Consider the following 20,918-nt stretch of genomic DNA (forward strand, 5'->3'; position numbering starts at 1 on the left):
TGACAAATCAGAGATTGCAAATCAGAAATATTGTCTATTAATTTGGGTTATAAGTGTATAGAATATTTGGACGATGACCCAATTTAATAGTAATAGATTCATGGCTATTAGAGAAGTAACGTCGCTTTCTTTGTGGGTTCGTATTATTAATTAATATAATATTCGTATTCATGTGTTGATGTTATCTTTGTTGTTGATAGATAGAAGTGAAGACCCAGATGATTTATGTTGCTTGCTTCTCTGTGAGGGTTTGATACCAAAAGCGGGCCCTTCTGCTTCCTTAATCACAAACACAGTACTATCTTTCTCTTGTGCACTTATCCGTACCATACAAAATTAACCCCCACCCCACTTGCCTATCATCTCTCTCTCTCTCTCTCTCTCTAGATATATATCTACTTTTCTCCTTCACATATCTATCTAATTCCAACAGAAAACCCAAAAACCAGAAGTGGTTTTCAACTTTTGATAATATCCTACACAAAAAAATAATCGAGAAATGAAGGCAGAGCAAGTGCAAGTTCAAGTTCAAAGCCATCCTCATCCTCATCATCATCAACATCCTCATCATCATCAAGATCTGCATGCTGCTGTAGATCACATGAAGGATGTAATCCCTAATGGGTTCAGCGCCATGGAGGAGGAAGAAGAAGGTTTGGGTGGTGTGGACCCCAGAGAGATCTGGCTTGACAACGACCATGACGGTGGTGCTCTGCTTGGTGATGTAAACGACGACGCTTCCATCTTCTACAACGACCACTTCCCTCCGCTCCCGGACTTCCCTTGCATGTCATCATCTTCTTCATCCTCGTCAACTCCAGCGCCAGTGAAGACCATCACGTGCTCCTCTTCGTCGTCCTCGGTGTCTTCATCGGCCGCTTCCTGGGCGGTACTCAAGTCCGATGGGGAGGAGGATGTGGACAAAAAGGACCCCCATTCCCATTCCCATGACAACAACAACCACTACTCTCAGGATGTGGTTAAGCCTGGGACTTTATCGTCCACCGCCTCTATGGAGATCTCTCAGCCGTCTGATCTCTGCGGCGCTGGAGGCATAGATTGCATGGACACTATGGAGACTTTTGGGTACATGGATCTGTTCGAGAGCAACGAGTTCTTTGACCCCTCCTCCATATTCCAACATGACAGCTTCATGGACCACTTCCCAACAGAAGATGATGATCAGCAAGTACCTCAACAGCAGCAATTGGAAGACCACCATCCTCATCATGAAGCCCCACAACAACAACTACTTCATGATCATCACCAGCAGATGAATGTGGTGGAGGCAAATATGAACAACAATGAAGAGGCACTACTCCAGCAGAACAACAACAACAACAACAACAACGACAAGGATCCGGACGACATGGCCATGGTGTTCTTAGAGTGGCTGAGGTCGAACCGAGAGATGGTCTCAGCCGAAGACTTGAGGAACGTGAAGCTAAAGAAGTCCACAATCGAGTGCGCAGCGAGGCGCTTGGGCGGAGGCAAAGAGGCCATGAAGCAGTTACTCAAACTCGTGCTGGAGTGGGTTCAGACCAACCACCTTCAAAAGAGGCGCAACAACAGTACCACCAAAGACTCCAATCTTGGCCAACAATTCCAAGACCCTTGTCAAAATCCCAATCCTAACCCTAATCCAAACACCCAATCTCCGTGGATGCAGCCACATGCAGCAGCCGCGGCTTATGATCCGGTGGGGGCGGTAGCTGGCCCCATTGTAGTCCCCACTCCTCAGATGATGGGGTACATGCCCGGTGACCCGTTTGTTAACGGGTCGGGTTCAAATATCAACACCCATCCATACCAGACAGCAGCTGTGGAATATCATCATACTCCTCACATGCTTGAGTCTGCTCAGTCTTGGCCTTCGTCTCCGTTCGCCATGGCCTCGCCCTACGGCTCGTTCCCGGACAACAATATTCATCTTGCGGCGCAGCCCCAACACCATCCCCAGGCTTTCAGTGGGTATCAGTACCAGCAGTATCAGTATTTTCAAGGGCAGGGTGGTGATCAGCGGCTGGCGAGGTTGGGGTCTTCGGCCACCAAAGAGGCGAGGAAGAAGCGGATGGCGAGGCAGAGAAGGCTTCTATCACACCCGAGCAGGCACCACGGGCATCAGCAGAATCAGCACCCTCCTCAGCAGCATGCAAGGCTTGGGAACACTGACATTAATTGCACTACTGCGGCGCAGGCGAACCCGGGCAACTGGTTTTACTGGCCCGCCCCGACCATTCAACCTGAGGTGCCACCGCCGCAGCCACAGCCAATGGTGCATCAGGTGGATCGTCCTGCGCCGCCCACTCAAGGGCAGGGTCGGATTGTGCAAGAAAGGCGCCAGGTGGGTTCTGATTTTGGTGCTATATATGTGTTTTAGGGTTGTTAAATGGGGTACGGATAGAACAATTAGCAATGCATGCATGTTTTAATTAACAATCTGTGTGTTTTAATTTGGTATAGGCCGGATGGAAACCTGAGAAGAATTTGAGGTTCCTTCTGCAGAAGGTGTTGAAGCAGAGCGATGTGGGTAACCTGGGAAGAATTGTATTGCCAAAAGTAAGTAATTATCAGATGGATTTTTCTGTTAATTACTTAAAATTGGTGTTATTCATTTCTGTAAATGGGAAACAAATTTGATTAATATGTATAGTAATTGTTGATTGGTGTTGTTAATGATCAGAAGGAAGCCGAAACCCATCTGCCAGAACTGGAGGCAAGAGATGGGATTTCCATTGCAATGGAAGACATTGGGACTTCTCGAGTGTGGAACATGCGCTACAGGTATTCCACAATTTGGATAATTCAATTGGTGTTCATATCATCTTTCATTTTTTTCTAATTTCGTGTTTCAATTTAATTCATTACAGTGATTAGGAAAATAAGTAATTTATTTTGTGCTCTTCTTTGCGCTCTCTGCTATATATGTGGAGTTTCAGGTACTGGCCCAACAACAAAAGCAGGATGTATCTCCTTGAAAACACAGGTGTGCTTTAATTTAATCACCCAAATTACTTTCTTCCTGATCAATTTTCCATTAGTGATTAATGCTAATATTGTTCATGGCCAAAAAAAAAAGGTTCATATTGTTAATAAGGCTACACTTTTTGTTATATACATCAAAATTGTGATTAATGTTGTACTTAAAAAGGAGATTTTGTGAGAGCGAATGGACTCCAGGAAGGGGATTTCATAGTCATCTACTCAGACGTCAAGTGTGGCAAATATGTACGGTTAATTCTTAATCTCAGTTTTCTAATTTTCTAATTTGATTGCATATTTTGTTAATATATAGTTCGATCGAGAGAAAATTCTGAATTTGTATATGTATATAGATGATTCGAGGAGTGAAGGTAAGGCAAGCAGGACCAAAATCTGAGGGGGGTAATAAAAGGCCGGGAAAGGCGCAAAGGAACTATCATGCAAGCACTCCAGCTGGACCCAATGGTTCGTCATCCTCTTCGGCTACTATCACCACACAACAACACAATAAGAAATAGTAAAGTAAGAGACAAGGCAGTGCAGCATCACCAAGCCCACCGTTGCATTGCCAGTTTGCCACCTTTTTTTGTTCTCTCTCCTCCATGCATGAGAATGGATGGACAGATGGACGGTGAGGATGGCCTAGGGTTGTTGGATGGCAGACGATCGATGATTCTCTGCAGCTCTCTTGCGCTCGCTAGCTAGCTAGCTGGTTATCTTTTTTGGTTCGTTCTGAGTCGAATTAAAGCTACTTTCTCTCTCTATACATGGAGAATTAATAGAATAAATCACATCTTGAAAGGTTGGAGAGGCTGCTGCGTGGGGATCATAATCATAATGCGTTAATTGGGAAATAAGTAAGCTTTTTGCGCAGGTTGGTTTCAGTGGTGATCAGGGTTTGGCAGCACTCACTTGGTTTTTGATGGGGGATCTCAACTCTCAGTTAATAACGACGTATAGAGTTCCCAAATATAATTATAATGTATGTTAATTAGGTGGATGCATGGTGTCATATAAATTATATGTTGTAGTAGAGTCCAATTAAGTGCACTACTTATTACTGTGATATATGTTGTGTTAATTAAGTTGTCACTCATATATATGTCATGTATTTTTGTACAACTTAATTGGTAAATTATATGTATGTATATGAGAATGGGTATATATGCTCATTCAGATTGAAATGGTATGGCTCAATTACCCAAAATCTTCGAGGTGATGAGTGAAGAAGTGCTCGTATTTTTTTGATGTAATAACTCTCATTAATACACTTTAATCTGTGTATCATTCGAATTATGTTGCAAGAAATTCTTGATCGATCTTTTATGAAATAAATATAGGATGTACCTGGCACAACTAACTTGTATCATTTCATTATTTATAGGAAATTTGAGTTATATATATGTATGTATTAATGCATGCCACAAGGAACTAATTTTCACAGTTTTTTATGACCCATCTCTAGCATGAAATTGTGCAACTTAATTAATATGAACTTACAGGAGTATTTTTAACAGTTTCCCAATCCACCACGGTACCTTTAGGCGACAAATTCTTGAAATTCAAATTCGTTGCCTAAAGTCTTGTGCGATCGGATTTGGGTGATGCCTAAAGTCTTGCCCAAACTCTTAGGCTACGAAATCTTGTTTTCGGTGACGAAAATGATTTGTCTCCTAAAGTTTTTTTTTGGTACTGCTTGTTGATCAAGCCATTCTATTAGCTGTGGGCAGGGAGTAAAATTTCGTTTTTTAAGGGTATGGAAATTTTAACACTATACCAAAATAATTTCGAAAAATTTCGCCGAAATTTTCCGAAATCTTCGAAATTTCGCCGAAATTTTCCGAAATCTTTGAAATTTCGCCGAAATTTTTGATGTCGAGACCGGAGAGAGAGAGAGGGGAGGCAGAGACCGTCGCTGGAGAGGGAGCTGCAGATCGAGGCGCGCCGTCGTCGGAGGGAGAGAAGAGACTCGGGGAGGGAGAAGGAAGAAAGAGTTAGGAAGGGAGGAGGGAGAGGGAAGAGAGAGATTATGAAGGGAGGAGAAAAAATGGTGAAGGGAGAAGAAAAAAACAGGAGAAAAAAAAAAGAGGAAGGCTGAACTGGAAGAAGACGAAGCGCAGGGGAAGAGGAAGACCACTGGGGGAAGAAGAGGAAAAGTAAAGAAAAAGAAGAGGAAGTCACGTGGGAAGAAGAGGAAAAGGAAAGAAAAAAAAGAAGAGAAAAGAAAGAAAAAGGAAAAAAAAAAAAAAAGGAAAGAAAAAAAAAAAGAGAAAAGAAAAAAAAAAGAAAAGGAAAGAAAAAAGAAGAAGAGAAAAGAAAAAAAAAGAAAAAAAAAAAAGAAGAGAAAAAAAATTTTGTTTTTAAGGTAGATTGAGATTTGGAGTCTTTAGGCAATTGGAAAGAAAAAAAAAGTTTGAGATTTTATTTGGGGTTTGATTTGGTCATTTTGGTGTTTCGTTTAGTTGTAAACATAAATTATGAAAAACAAATTTATCCCATTATCATGAAGTTTCATTTTCTTAATATTTGGTTTTCCAATTACGATAATTTGTAAAATTGAAATTTTAGGTAAACCGTTGTTGCCGCTACTGCCATTGGATTGGTTCTATTTTAACTCAATTCGGCTTAATTTAACTATCGAATACCATTTCCAAGTCCCTTTGAGTAAGCTTGCTACTTTCCGTTGCCACATTGGTGATTTATTCGTGTAATTTTATTATGTAATTATTAATTAGTGAAGTATTTTTTTAACAGTATTGTCTCTGGCGCGCATTATATTTATCACATATCACATGAAATCTACTATATTATTTGATTTCTTCAATGTAGTAGATAATATGTTAAATAAACATATGGTCAAGTTTCATTCAAAATTTCCATATTTTGATAGCAATTTTCGTCGTTTTTATCTAATTTTAATCGAAATTTTCATCGAAAATTTTCTCGAAACCGAAATTTTACTCCTTGACTTGACTGTGGGCCATGCATGTATTACAAATACTAGGTTAACGGTGATTTTACATTTTCATTTCTTATACATATTAGTTGTACGATAGCATTGTTACAAGGGTGATTTTTCAGAGTTTGGACTTTAGCATTGTTACAAGGGTGATTATAGGGCTGGGTTTTTTTCTCGGACAAAAATCGAGTGCAAACCGAAGAGGTGATAAACCGAATCGACGGTGGCGGTCATCTACCGATCCGACGCTTGTCGGTGCGGTGGCAAGTTGGAAATCCCAAAATGTTGGAGTAATTGACGATACCGAACCGACTTCTTCTTCTTGTTTGCTTCTCTGGTTTCTGGTCGAAGCTCAACCCATGCAAAAAACCAGCAACCCAGCATCCCACCACCACCTCTACTTCCTCCACCACCATCGACCACCAACCAATCACTACCCAACCCAAAAACTAGCAACCCACCACCACCTCCACTTCTTCCACCACCATCGACCACCAACCCAGCACCACCCAACCTAAAAACCAGCAACCCACCACCACCTCCACTTCCTCCACCATCGTCGACCAGCAACCCAGCACCACCCAACCCAAAAACCAGCAACCTAGCACCACCTCTACTTCCTCCACCATCATCGACCACTAACTCAGCACCACCCAGCGCTCATGGTCTCTCCCTCTTTCTCTCCGTCTGAAACCGACTTCCACCGACCGACACCGAAACAGTCGGTAACTGACGGTCGACGGTTCGGTGGCGGTACTGTTTTGTGCCATTCCACCTGCGTCGCTTCAATGGTCGGCTTCGGCCAATCGATTCGGTAACCCAAACCGAACACACCCATAAGGGTGAATGTTCTCACCCACTAAAATTACAAGTAAATTTCTTAAGTCTTTTGGTTATACTTTATGTGTTGACTAAAAAATCAATTTTATAAATTGAGTCAACTTTTTTTGTAACCGGGCAGCTTCTTAATTTATGGTGCGCTTTTAGTACTCCAATTAAAAATATTGGTATCTTCTTGTCATTTTAATTATTTCTTCAGAACTCATTTGTTATGTGATCCATGGCGCGGTATAAATAATTGTACTTGATTGAGTTTTTAATTGTGTAGTGGATGTTTGAACTTTTTTCTTTTTGAAATAGAGTGATGATAGGTATCTCAAATTTGTATCACAAATTATGTGTTAGTGTTTCTACACACGAGATTATGTTTTTGCGGGTTCGTGCCATGTGCCATGTCGTGTTTGTGTTGTGTGAAAACTGACTTAACACTAACATTAAGACTACTACTCATATCCACATGTTGGATGTTGGTTGACTCGTTTCAACCTGTCTTACCCATTTCACGCTTCAACATTCGTTTCACTTGTAATGATATATCATTTGGGATCCAAATGAGGAATACAAATTTAGAATCATTATCATTATTATTCAAAATATATACAGAGTTATGAGTTGAACAGATAATTAAGAGTTTCTCCCCTTAAGCATGATTAAAAAAAAAAAACAATGAAGAACGGTTGGATCTTATTTAAATAAATTAAATGGTTGAAATTTGAAATTTGAATTTTGAAAAAATGACAAAAGATTAATGCCAAAAAAAAAAACGACAGGAGAGGAGAAAAAACGAAAAAAGAGAGAATCCAAATTGAAATAATTTTAAAAAAGGCAGAAAGAATTCAAAATGAAAAGGTATAGTTTATGACTTTATGGTGTGAATTCCAGATTAATTACGTGATATGAAGCCCAAACGACCTGCAATATAACGTCGTATGACCCAGAACCTGTTACCGCCCCAATTTCTGGACAAAAGTCAGTCGCATGGCAAGGCTTGATTTCGGCTATGGAGGTACAAACCTTAACAATTTCAATGATGAAACCTTCTCTTTATGAACTTGTACTGGAAAATTAAATACAAAGGTAAACATAATATGACTGGATTTAAATTATAAAAAATTCCCAAAATTCCTTAGTATATATTGATGATATTAGTTAATTATTCTCACATTTGTGATGTTGATACAATTATATATCCATATAATTAATGAATCTTTTTCAGATTTATGGTTGTGTGTTTCTTTGAATACTACTTGAACCTTTAATTCATAAACTAGTAGTACATGGTCTGCCATTACTTCATTGGAAGTGTAACTACAGACCAATGGGTTCAAATTGCTTGAGGTTATAAGAAAATTCTTGAAGCCAGAACCCAATTTAACTCAAATGTCAACCGAGGGTCCAAGACAAAGATCACTTTACAAAAACTGACTTTTTGATGCTTCTGATTATTAAAATTGTTCCCTTTTACATAGAGAAACAAAACTACTCACAGTAGAAACAAATTTCTATTGATTGCCAAGCTAGCTGAAGCCTGAAGTAATGAACTTCCTATTTATTTGAAACTTGTTTTGGCATTAGATGAAGAAGTGTATAGCAATGAGGATGCAGAGAAACTTGTGCTGTTACTTGGAGGGTATGAATGTTGTTGCTGCACCATAGCTGCTGCTGCTGATGATGTTCCTCCACTGGAACTGATATTTTCTTGTCCATGATCACCATTTGCACAAGACCCATTAAGAAGCATGTTGGCCTTCATGCACTCCTCTCTCTCCTGCCTTATCTCCTTCAGCATTGCTGCTACATCTTTCATGGTTGGTCTGTCATCTGGTGTTGGGTTTACACACAGCAAAGCCACACCTAAAGTCTGCACCATTTCCTCAATTTCGGATTCTGGCCGGGCACGTAAGCTTGGGTCCAGCACTTCAACTCCCCCTCTCCTCTGCCTCACCCAATCTACAATGTGCAGCCCATCTGGTATGGTTGGATCAATTGGTTGTTTCCCTGTTAGAACTTCTAACACAACCACACCATAGCTATACACATCACTTTTCTCTGTTATCTTCATCATGTATCCATATTCTGCAAATCACAGCGAAGAAAATGTTGCTGATTTGAGGCATTGAGCTAGATATGCAACAAATAAAGCTAGAACTTAATAATTTAGTTATGCAGTTCATGACCATATTGTTTATCATGATGAAATTGAGATTGAGAATTTTCAATTCAGGTTTTGAATAGTCATGAAATAGTGAAGAATTTGTACTAATTACCTGGAGCAATGTAGCCATAAGAGCCAGCAACTGTGTTGGAAGACCGAGCAAAGTCTCCTTCATCAATAAGCTTGGCAAGCCCAAAATCAGCAATGCAGGGTTCAAATTCTGGACCAATGAGAATGTTGTTGGCCTTAATGTCCCTGTGAACAATGGGAGGAACGCAGTCATGGTGCAAATAGGCCAAACCTTGTGCTGCCCCAAGTACTATTCGATATCTCAGGTCCCATTCCAAGCAGTTACCACTTGTTTCATGAAGTAGACCACCTAAGCTCCCATTTGGCATGTACTCATACATAAGCAATCTTGTCCTTCGATTCCAACAGCAACCCAAGAACCTAACAATGTTCTTGTGACGAATGGAGCCAAGGGTCTTTACCTCAGCCGAAAAGGAATCACGAACTCCTGAATTGATTCCAAACCTGTCCTTTTGACAATCATACCTGGCAGCAATTGTTGTTGGCCACAGCTTCTTTACAGCAACGTCTTCATTTTCCATTTCTGCCCGGTAAACAACTCCTGAACATCCCTTTCCTATTACATTGGTTTCCACCAGGCATTTTAGGACTTGATCAACAGAGAAATTTACCTTCTGGAATGGAGTAAATTGCCAAGGCCATGAGTCCCCTCCCATCTCAGAATCGGTTTCCTCTCCATTCATTTTTCGTGTTCGAAACACTGCAAGTGCTCCTAAAATGGCCAAGGCAATGGTCAAGCCAGTTAACAACCCAATGGCCAACTTAAGCCTCCATGACCTGACACTGCTACTATTTTGCATGCCCATCATTGTACCATTGCTGATGAAACATAACTCATGACCTCTAGAGCACAACCCTTTGTTTCCCGCTAGGTCTGTCGCTGACAACTGCCGGAACAGCTTGTTGTCAGGAAGATAGCCGGTGAAATTGTTGTATGAGATGTTCAAAGAAACAAGATTATCAAGCCCCGACAGTGCCAACAATTCACCTTCAAGCTTGTTGTGTGAAAGGTCTAGAATGGACAGCTTATTAAGAGCAGAAATCTGTGGTGGGATTATCCCAGATAAAGCATTGAAACTAAGATTCAAAGCAATGTCAAGAGCTTCAATTTCAAACAGTTCCTCTGGGATTGTGCCAGTGAGCTTGTTGCTGCTAATATCAAGAAGTTGAAGGCTTGAACAGTCACCAAGTGAAGAGGGGATTGATCCAGAGAGGGAGTTCCTGCTGAGGATGAGCCTGTTAAGTGAAGCAAGTTTCCCATAACTCTCAGGAACCTGACCCACCAATTGATTGACAGACACATCCAGTACCTCAAGCCTAGTGAGAGAGGAAAAAGTGTTAGGCAGAGTACCTCCAAGGGTGTTGTTACTTAAGTTCAGTAGCTGTAGTGCACTGCATTTCCCAATTTCATCTGGCACTGAACCAGCAAGACGATTTTCAGACAGGTCAAGGAAAGTCAGGTTGTCAAGGAACCCAATTTCTTTTGGGATCTCTCCACTGATTCTGTTATTTACAAGGCGGAGCCGGATAAGGGAAGTGCAGTTTCCAATCACCGAAGGTATAGAACCCGAAATGTCATTAGAAATTAAGAGAAGCTTGGTTAAATTCTTCAGCTGAAATAGGCCAGAAGGTAAGCTACCAGTGAGAGCATTGTGGGACAGATCAAGAGCTTGAAGGCTCTTACAACCAGCCAATTCGGATGGTATGCTACCTTCAAGTTTGTTCTGCCAAGCAAAAAATACTGTTAGCTCTGTCAGCATTCCCAACTCAATTGGAATTAAGCCTGATATCTGATTAGTATCAAGCTGTAGCTGTACGAGCTTGGTAGCATTGGAAAGAACTGATGGGATTGAACCAGAGATATTGTTGTTGCTAAGCATAAGATCTTCAAGGTTTGAGAGGTTTCCAAAAGACTGAGGTATGCTTCCAGAGACAGAATTTAGAGAGAGATCAATAGTCTTCAAGCTTCTGCAGTTCCCAATTTCCTCAGGAATAGTCCCATCAAGATTGTTTTGCCACAGTAACATCTTCTCCAGCTTCTGAAGCTTACCTAGCTCAGGTGGTAGTGAGCCAGAGAGGTCATTCTCGTACAAAAACAAGTTGACAAGCTCCGAACAGTGGCCAATATCTGGAGGAATCTCACCAGATAACATGGTAGTATAAACAGACAGAGTCTGAAGCATGCTTAACTTACCCAATGATGAAGGTATGGAACCAGAAACTTTAGTATCAGCCAGACCCAGTACCTGCAGATTCTTGCAGTCTCCGAGCTCATTCGGGATTTTTCCTGAAATGTCTTTGTTCCCTCCGGCACGAATAACTTCCAAGTTTGGTAGTTTGCCAAGTTCAGCAGGAAGATATCCACTTAGATAGTTGTCAAATACAAGGAAATTCTTCAGGCTGATGCAATCACCAATCTCCTTTGGTATCTGCCCAGTGAGCTGGTTAGAGTTCAATATCAGGTCCTGAAGATTTTGGAGCCTTCCAATACTTGAAGGAATACTACCCACAAGACTGTTTGAGCTAACATCAAGCACAGCAAGTGCATTGCAATCTCCAATGTCAGGTGAGACTATCCCAGTAAGGTTAGCACCAGAAATGATGAGCTTTTGGAGGAAGACAAGGGAGGACAGATTGGAAGGAAAGGGAAGGGCTAGCTCAGAAGATTCGATGTTGATTTCAGTTACATAATTTTGGGGAGAACAAGTAATGTAGGACCAGTTACAAGGGTTGGGGTCTGAAGGGTTCCAGTTTGAGAAATCTGATAAAGAAGGTGAGGGTGTGGGAGAGCTGTGAAGCCATGAATGTAGTGTAATAACCTCAATATTTGCAGCAGAAACATCTGGTGTTAAAACTGGGAAGAGGAAGAAGAACAAGATGAGAGGATAGTGGTGGTGATGGTGGTGAATGGCGAAAACTTGCCTCGGCATTTGGTGGTGGTTGTAGGTGTTACAGGACCTCAGCATTGGCATTGGCAAATTTGCCTCAAAACCTTAACCACTCTTCTTGGTTTTGCATTGGGTCTCTCTCTTTTTGTTGATTCTTTTTCTTGAACTCTACTAGTTTTGCTACTGCAATTAGTCTATATTACTACTTACTATTATACATACTTTGCAGGCAAGCAAGAAAGGGAAAGAGATAAAGAAAGAGTGGGATATTAGATTAAAGACTTGAAAGGCACACCACCCCCACCACCTTCACCTCGGGGTTCTGTTCTTTGCCACATATTTTAGTCCAATTGAATTGAATAGGCCTCTTTGTTAGATTACTCATTAGCAGATACAATACCCCCATGTGTTCTTGCATTGTTTTCCTCAACATAGTCAGTGATATGGGCTGTTTTAATTTTGATAGAAGAGCCACTCTTATGAAGGCCACTCTCATCACATTATCTTTGAGTCTTTTGCCTTTTTGACTAGAGATTGGATTCAAAATTTCTTTGTAGCTGTTGTTCTATAGAGTGTTGAGGAAGGTGCAATAGTTAAAAGAGTGTTAGAATTTAAAATAAGCATACACATTTTAATGTCTGTGGACTGTCTCTCCATGTCAATTCTCTCTCTCTCTCTCTCTCGATCTCTCTCTCTCTAGCCATTAGGATTCCCTTCCCAAACAGGCAGTAATGGCCAGAATTATTATATAACACAAAGTAATTCATGCAACACAGTTAACAAGATAGGTATCATTTACTCTGTAAGACAAGTTCGATCATCTCTGAATGCAAGGCATATTGCACTTTTCTTTTGGTTTTCTGAGCAGGCTTATTGATTATTATACTTGATAAAAAAAATTAAGAAATCCATTAAATGAGAAACCCACCAAAAGAAACAAGCAATTTATAAATTGATCCTCTCAGTTTGCCCTTGCAAATCAATTTTTTGGTGGGTCACCACTCACACACAAGTGGTAATATAGCTGTTCTATTTATGCAATGGATAAATGAAAATGAAATAGGCAATTTGCCATTAGCCTGAGGTTTTATTTTCGTTTTTAATATTTAATGATGTAAGGACTAGGGAGCATATGATGTCAGCCAAGTCAATTTAAAAATTACCACAAGCTTTGAGAGTTTGAGCTTATTAATAATGCTCAAACAGGAAGAAAAATATAGCAAAGGCCAGAGACCATAGTTGCCCAGAGCCCAAAGTTCCAAGACATGTCTTTGGGAACCTCCCACAGGGGAATCTATCCACGTCTTAGCTTTGACAAAACCTCCCCTTCCCTTAATATTTTTTTATTTTCCATCCTCTTGGTCTTGGATCTAATAGATTATTACTGTCAAAAAAATAAATGGAAGAAATCTTTATTTCACTAAAACCCTAGTCTTAGTAGTCTATTCCTTAATTAATTGGCTAGGAATTGTATGTCATCAACGACCATGTGCTTTTGATAAAGCTGTGCTATGATGCAACAAAAGGGTTCTTCATCAATGTCTTCTCTTCTTTCCCATATATAGAAATAGATCATTGTGAATGGTTCAAGGACTGAGAACCATAGCTTCGAACCTTAATTACATGCATATCATACCACCTCATTTCATTTTTCAATACAAAGTTGTAAGTGCATGAGTAGGCCTAAAAACACAGCTAATTGAAGCCATAGTGAGTAGTATAGTTGGGGTTTATTGATTCACAGTTAGTAATTAAGTTTTTACTTCATGGTTGAGAAAAAATTGTTTTTAGTAAATAAACGAAGTATAGAAGGGAACATACTAATCAGGAATGTTTGTTTTTTTGGTTATGGAGAGGGGATAAAAATTAGGTGCATGGCAATTTTACGATCTTTACAATTAGACTATTCCAACAAGTCACTATTTTAAAATCTCAAAAATTATGATAAAAAGTTGGTAAAAGTCTATTTTTTAAAATAATAATAAATTCTATCTAAAATAATTCAAGTCCACAGCTACTTCCGTTAAAATTCATTTAGTTCAGTGGATAACAATCAATTTTCCTTTGTTTGGTTAATCAAACAAAAATAAAGTCCACGGCCTCTCTTTATTGGTAATGCGAAATTTGTTAAAATTAACAAATTAAAAGGACAGGAGACTGGGCTCCCAAGAATAAAGACACCAGAACAAGGCCCAATGTCAAAAATGAAAAAATTATAAACCCAAGCCCAGTTGCGAACGCCCAATCACTCACTAAAAACCCATACTATTTTCAAAAAGCCACATTTACTCCCTGGTGGGTCACACACTTAACCAGTAGTTAACCACATTTCAAACTATGTCAACACTATCTAAGTGATTAATATCATTTTGCTCCCCTAAACTATTACACTTATATTTGTTTGTTTTCTAGACTTCTAATTTGGAAAATTAAGAATTCCAATTTTTTCAATTTTGCCAATTGAGGTTCTTCCGTCAATTTACACATTTTTTATCTAAATTTTTTAGGGCAAAATAGTCCTTTCCATTTAGATCTTATCATTTTTTTTCCTCATGCATCATTTTTTCTCTTTTATTTCTCGCTAAATTCTGGTTGATCATCTCGACATTTTAGATGAAAAATGTATAAATTGACGAAATAACCTTAATTGACAAAATTGAAAAAATCAGGGTCCTTAATTTTCCAAATTAGAAGTCTGGGGAGCAAACTTATACATGTATAATAGTTTGGGGAGCAAAATGACATTAATTCCTAAAAATAATTTGAATTCAAAGAAAAGGTACCAAGAAATCAATTCTAGAAATAAATTCCAATTTTATTTTCTAATCTCTCACCGAATTTTGAATTAAAAAAAAAAAAGTTAAATCCATCAATCATGGTATTGTAGGCAAGGAATAAAATTTCGGGTTTCGAGGAAATTTCGATGAAAATTTCGACGAAAATTTCGAATATTTTTAAATTTCGACAGAAATTAGACGGAAACGACGGAAATTACTATCAAAATACGGAAATTTTGAATGAAACTTTACTATATGTTTATTTAACATATTATCTACTACATTGATAAAAAGTATTGAAGAAACTAAACTATATAGTAAATATCATGTGATATAATATGAATATAATGCACGCTGGAGGCAAATACTATTAAATAAAATTAGTATAATGAATAAATGAAATTAATATATTTTTTATACTCTATAATTTATACACTAAATCCTATATACTCTATATACTAAATCCTATATACTCTATAATATATACACTAAATTTTGTATACTTTATAATGTGTATTCTATATTTTTTAGGATATGGTATAAGATATTATGGTTTAGGCTCTTTAAGATATTTTTAATTATTTTTATATAGAAATGTATTAGGATTTAGGATTTAAAAACAACTAAACGAAACCAAAAAGTTTTTTTTTCTAATTGCACAAAGACCCTAAACAAAATCAGTATATATATAATTTATTTTGAAAATTATCTACGACTAATTAACTTCGGCCATTAATTTGCGTCAACAATTATATACATGCATGTGCATAAGAACAATGAATGAAACATGATGTACAGTTCATAAACGTACAATAGTTTCTCTTGAATTTTTCCAACTGTTTGATAACTCAAAAGATCCTTAACCAATCCTAAACTTTTTTTTTCCTCTTTTTTTTTTTCCTTTTTTTTTTTTTCTTTCTTTTCTTTTTTCTTTCTTTTTTTTCTTTTCTTTTTTTTTTTCTTTTCTTTTTCTTTTCTTTCCTTCCTTCCTTTCCTTCTTTTCTTCTTTCTGCCAGTGACTTCATCTCTTCCCCTTTTCTTTCTTTTTTCCCACTGCCCAGCCAGTCAGCCACTCAGCACCAAACCCACTTCTTTTCTTTTTTCCCACTGCCCAGCCACCACAGACCCACGCCCAAACACCTTCTCTCTCCTCCCTCCTCCCTCTTTCTCCTCCCTCATTCTCTTCCTCTTTTCTCCTTCTTTCCTTCTTCCCTGGTCTCTCTCTATTCCTCATCTTCCTCCCCGATCTGCTGCCTTCGGCGACGGCCGGCGACGAGGCCAGCTCGCCTCTTCCTCCCTTCTCTCCCTCTTGTTAGCTGGATCTAGATATTTGAGCGAAATTTCTCTCAAATTCAAAAAAATTTGCTGTGAGAGTATTCGAAATTTCGCTCGAAATTTTCGCCGAAATTTCGAATATTTCTCCGAAATTTTTCGAAATTTGGTCGAATGGGTGTTAAAATTTCGGAACCCCTAAAAATTGAAATTTTCGACGAAATTTCGCCGAAAATTTCAAAATTTAAACCCTTGATTGTAGGATATAGGACTAGCCCATCTTAATTAGTAGTATATACTATACACATGCACAGACCGACTAAAGTCCATATTAAACAGCATATACAAATAAGATATGATATTACATTTATAAGATGAATCACGGCATCATTAGGTTAGTAATAATAGCATGTTCCAAGTTTGAGTCTTGCGTGCCAAGAAAGAGAAATCAGATACAAAAGGAAAATTCTCATATATCTACAAGTTACCCTAATTGACTTGTAAGATAGTACATATATATATATATCGGAATGATTCATTGTAGGATTCTACAAATAAAATTATTTGTAGAATACCTAGTGGAGCCCACTCCCATATTTTTTTTTAACAATTCGAACTGTCTATTTTTTAGATCTCTATTGATCGATCATTCTTACAAAAAATTAGCCAAATCGAAAAATTATTTACCTATTTAACTTTGATCAAACAAATAAACGATTTTATCGAAAAAAAATTTATTCATATATTTGTTTGATCAAAGTCAGATATAAAAAAAATTTAGAAAGTTTTTCATAAAGGAAATCTGCTTAATTGAAGGAAAAAAAAGGTCATGAGAAACTAATTACTGATGGGGACTCCCATACATCTATATAAAGGTGACTCTTAAACTCTAGAAGACACAAGCATTCATAAAATTATATGGTGGACAGAAAAAAAAGGTTCCTGCATAAAACTCTTTCAAGGACATGAGGCAGGTACTTACCTCGATCCCTCCTCCATCCAATATTACACAGATAACATCTTTGATATATCATATATATATATATATATATATATATCTGATGTTTGCATTGAATCTCTTAGCTAGTGCTTCATCTTATTGTGTGATTTTGTTTTTCATCCGTTTTATATATTCTTATAATTTATTAAATATTTATACTTTCAATTCTCATATCCATTTTGCTTGAAATTTGTTAGACTAAAATAGCCAGAGAAAAACGATGATTCAAATTAAGCTTATAAGTTTCTCATATATCTATATATGGGGGCCTAGCTCTATATGCAATCAATATATTTATACATAATTTCAATTCATCCAAATTGTTAAAATCCTCTTATACTAAAATAGTAAAAGAAAAAAAGAAAAAAAAGAAAAAAAGAAAGAGGGATTTCTTCATCATATAAAGCCAACTTTAAGTGCAAAATAATTTATGTCTACGTACATTGAGAATATTCATGAGCGGCCTCAGTCACTCACTCTTATTTCTTCTATATTTTTTTTTTCGTTGTTGTTTTTGTATAAGATAACATCCTAAAACAGTTAAACATAAACCATACTCTCTTCACTATTTCGAGCCATTTTATAATCCTACATTTACTCACCACACCCAACCATATTTTAAAATATTTCAAAAACACCCTTAAAATAATTTTAAAACTTCAAACAATTTAAACAAAAAAAAAAGACCCACCTCATATGAGTAAAAAGAAGAAGATGTGATATTACATTTATAAGATGAATCACAACATCATTAGGTTAGTAATTGCATGTTCTAAGTTTGAGTCTTGCGTGCCAAGAAAGAGAAATCAGATACAAATTAAAGAATGTTATAATTTATTACTCTCAAATTAAAAAAAAAAAAAAATTCAATATCTCTGATTGAAGACCAGTTTTAATTAACTGGTCTGGACCCAGGCCCAATTGCAAAACCTAATTTAGAACCAGCAACAAACAAACGAGAGTATCCAAATTAAACTCGGTGTTCAATAACTGCCTTCCTGTGGGCCCAGTCCAGCTATGGATATGTGAGGCTGAGAGAGGGTGAGAGCCTCAAAAGCTAATACTCTGGAAGTGGGGTTTCACTTTCACAATCTAATCTTCATTGTATATATTTTAGAAGAAAGATAATATAGTAATGGCTGGTATGTTGCAGCATAGCCTATACCGCATAACCTCATACTCTGCTCCAAAATGTTACAAGAATCAAACCCTAGCTTTCACCCACTCCCAGTTATGTTCCTGTGAATCCTTTTCAGAGTTGAAGAAGCAGTGTTTGCTCTCACCTCTCCGAATTAAGAGGCTCAGGACTCGAAATTCTCGTTCCATTCCTGTAGTATTTGCTGCACAGGCCAACTTCTTCAAAGGTTAGCTGCACTTCTTCTCTGTTTTTTTTTTTGTTTTTGAATTTTTAATTGTTTATGATATTCCTGGCCAATGTGTTCTTGTAGATTGGTGTAATTTTTTTATTTCTGAATCCGGTTCTTTTTTTTTTTTTCTTCTACTGTATAAGTGAACAGTAGTGGTGAGTATGGGGGTACTGGGCATTTCAGTATAAATCATGTTGGTTTCCCATTAAATTATGGCATTTTGTAGAATTAAAATTTTGCATATGAATTCATTGTTGTGGGAAAAATGAATTGTAATGAATGGCCAAAAAATAGAAGGAAAATTTATTGATTTCTATAAGAGAGGAAAGCAGAGGCTCTTTCAGAAGTGGTGAAGCTGTTATGCAAGATGAAACCGTTTACAAGTACTTGACTTTTACTTGGCCCGTTACTCTTAAGTGAAGGAACTGGATAATCATCCATAATTCATGAGAACTTAATATTTGGTGGGTGAAATACCAACTGATGTGATGTCATGTGCAGCAAGTTTGATTTTCTCATGGCAATTTTGGTTGTTTGGTTTGCATGTGGATTGTGATTTGTGGATCCCCCTTGATGGGTTTTTCTTATTTCGTCAATGGAACACTTCTGTTGAGGATTCACTTCCAATTGAATGAAAAGTGGCCCAAGAAGGCTTTTTCTATTACCACCTTTTATGCTGGCTAATTTTGATTAAGAACTTTGAATTGTTAGGATAAGATTTTTGGTTTCTGGTTGAGTCTTTGAGTTATTTAATCATCTGGGCAACATTGGTTTGTTCTTTAAATCATTGTTTACATCAAATTTAGAATTTTCTAGCTTTCTGCATCAAATGAATTGCTTTTGCTGCTGTCCTGCTCATTCAAAGAGAGAAGATAGTTACAGTTCATTTTTATGCTTACAATTGTTTTAACTACAAGTTTGAATTATGTGAAATAGTTGTACAAACAGCATGGAAGGTTGGGAGAGATGGAATTGAGGCAGGGACCAATCTTGTTCCCGTAAGTTCATTGAATCTTCTGTTTCAAGTGTTTTTCTTGCTTTTAGTACAAATCAAAAGTTTGTCATATTTTGTTTACATTTTTCTTTTGGCTGCTAGGATTCCGTACCGAGACCATTTGCAAGGGTTTCTGTGACAATAGTTGCATTGACTGTTGCACTCTTTGTACTCAAATCCTTCTTGTCGACCGTTTTCTTTGCACTGGTATGTTGTCTGTTTCTTTCCTCTGACTGATGTTTCATTTTGACTTTACTGTTGCTATGGTGTCTATGAAGTATGCTTGTGATATCATTTTGGTGATTGGATTTGAAGTTAGTTCTTTTGCCACTAACCATAAGGAAATGAGATAATTATGTAGGAAAATACTTTTCTCTTGTTAGGCCTCATAAATGTCAGATTATTTGGCAAGAGAGCACTACACTTCTATAGATATTCATTATTTATGAAGTACATATGCGATAGTATATTTTAATGAACTAAGCATTGTATGATAACAGGCTACAATGGGACTTGTATACTTCATATTCATAGCTTTGAATAAGGATGAAGGGCCAAGGGGTGGTGGAGGGCCTGGAGGCACATCCTCGACACCAAAGGAGGAGGGGGTGGATGACTCTCTAGAAGAGGCTAGAAGAATCATGGAGAAGTACAAGTAACAGCCACACGGATAGCCTCATTCACTCGATTTACAGTGTTGTGGTCAGTCACATAGAAGGTGGAACAAGTATCAATTAACTTCTCAGCATAAATTCGTATGCTTTGCTGAGTTAAGCTTTTACGAAAAGGTCTATCTAACTTCACTGTGAGATTACATTTTAAAATGTGGGTTGTAATCTTCCAAATTGCATGGAGAACTTATTATAGATTGAATGATCTGCTTTTTGTACAAAAATTTGCACTCATGCCAGTAAATCATGGCAGTAAAATTCTTATATAGTGGCAGCAAAAATTCACGCCTTCATCTTTTGTGGAAGAATACGATATGCTTGCATATACTTCACAGCTTTTTAAAAGATCTTTATCCCAATAATCCTTGATGCCCCAGCAATTCTTGCATCTTCAGCAGCCTAAAGAAACATATAAAACTACGGCAAAGGAAGCAAAGGAAGTAAAATTAGAATAAAGGAAAAGGATTGGGATATCAACAAAATTTGTCCAAGCCATGCCAACAGCCCCAAATATTCCAAAGACACCAACTGAAGATCCTTTCTTTGGTTTTTCTGAATTCAGAGCAAAAGGGTGGGTTTTATAGTATCTTTCAAACCCAGATGAACTGAAGCCCATCTCATCATCAAATAGTATACAGTACACGTAGGCCGACTTAAGCAGTTAAGACTGTTGAGCCCATAATCCATATTAATTAAATAGCCAGCATAGCCGATGAATATCAAGACTATTTTAACTTGGATTCTCTGTTTCTTTGTTTTTGTTTGTTTTAATCCTAATCCTAAGACATAATGTTAATCTAAGGGTTGTAAGTAAATACTATAACATATACTATATTCATGGTTGGCCTTGCAAATTGCATGGACAACTTATTATAGATAAAACCAGGTTACTATTTGTAGTGCATATTTGTTAAATCACAGTG

The 20,918-nt window shown here is 37.6% G+C and overlaps 3 protein-coding genes across 3 annotated transcripts; 2 read left to right on the forward strand and 1 right to left on the reverse strand.

Moving 5' to 3' along the window:
- The first annotated feature begins 499 nt into the window (after positions 1-499).
- ABI3 (AP2/B3-like transcriptional factor family protein) lies at positions 500-3,500 on the forward strand. Its single transcript, XM_086254057.1, has 7 exons — positions 500-592; positions 644-2,344; positions 2,464-2,559; positions 2,684-2,784; positions 2,940-2,986; positions 3,152-3,228; positions 3,336-3,500. Exons 1-7 carry the CDS (start codon positions 500-502, stop codon positions 3,498-3,500), a joined length of 2,280 nt encoding a protein of 759 aa, XP_086110183.1.
- Positions 3,501-8,330: 4,830 nt separating this feature from the next.
- Positions 8,331-11,998, reverse strand: LOC147276027 (Leucine-rich repeat transmembrane protein kinase family protein). The gene is made up of 2 exons (XM_086255180.1): positions 9,049-11,998; positions 8,331-8,857 (listed from the first exon to the last, which is right to left on the reverse strand). The coding sequence occupies exons 1-2, from the start codon at positions 11,996-11,998 to the stop codon at positions 8,331-8,333; spliced, it is 3,477 nt and encodes a 1,158-aa protein (XP_086111306.1).
- Positions 11,999-18,054: 6,056 nt separating this feature from the next.
- On the forward strand, positions 18,055-20,288 carry LOC147276028 (uncharacterized). The gene is made up of 4 exons (XM_086254366.1): positions 18,055-18,327; positions 19,267-19,328; positions 19,427-19,531; positions 19,825-20,288. The coding sequence occupies exons 1-4, from the start codon at positions 18,099-18,101 to the stop codon at positions 19,981-19,983; spliced, it is 555 nt and encodes a 184-aa protein (XP_086110492.1). The 5' UTR covers positions 18,055-18,098; the 3' UTR covers positions 19,984-20,288.
- The last annotated feature ends 630 nt before the right edge of the window (positions 20,289-20,918 follow it).

Source organism: Dryas octopetala, chromosome 8, assembly GCF_963921425.1.
Source record: "Dryas octopetala chromosome 8, drDryOcto1.1, whole genome shotgun sequence".
In the NCBI taxonomy this organism is placed as follows: Eukaryota; Viridiplantae; Streptophyta; class Magnoliopsida; order Rosales; family Rosaceae; genus Dryas; species Dryas octopetala.

Coding starts and splice junctions, on each gene's coding strand:
- ABI3 (XM_086254057.1), top strand. CDS start 500: ATGAAGGCAGAGCAAGTGCAAGTTCAAGTTCAAAGCCATCCTCATCCT. Junction 593..643: donor ATCAAGATCTGCATGCTGCT/GTAGATCACATG, acceptor GCCATGGAGGAG/GAAGAAGAAGGTTTGGGTGG. Junction 3,229..3,335: donor ACGTCAAGTGTGGCAAATAT/GTACGGTTAATT, acceptor ATATGTATATAG/ATGATTCGAGGAGTGAAGGT.
- LOC147276027 (XM_086255180.1), bottom strand. CDS start 11,998: ATGCCAATGCTGAGGTCCTGTAACACCTACAACCACCACCAAATGCCG. Junction 8,858..9,048: donor TTATGGCTACATTGCTCCAG/GTAATTAGTACA, acceptor TGTGATTTGCAG/AATATGGATACATGATGAAG.
- LOC147276028 (XM_086254366.1), top strand. CDS start 18,099: ATGGCTGGTATGTTGCAGCATAGCCTATACCGCATAACCTCATACTCT. Junction 19,329..19,426: donor CAGGGACCAATCTTGTTCCC/GTAAGTTCATTG, acceptor TTTGGCTGCTAG/GATTCCGTACCGAGACCATT. Junction 19,532..19,824: donor CGACCGTTTTCTTTGCACTG/GTATGTTGTCTG, acceptor GTATGATAACAG/GCTACAATGGGACTTGTATA.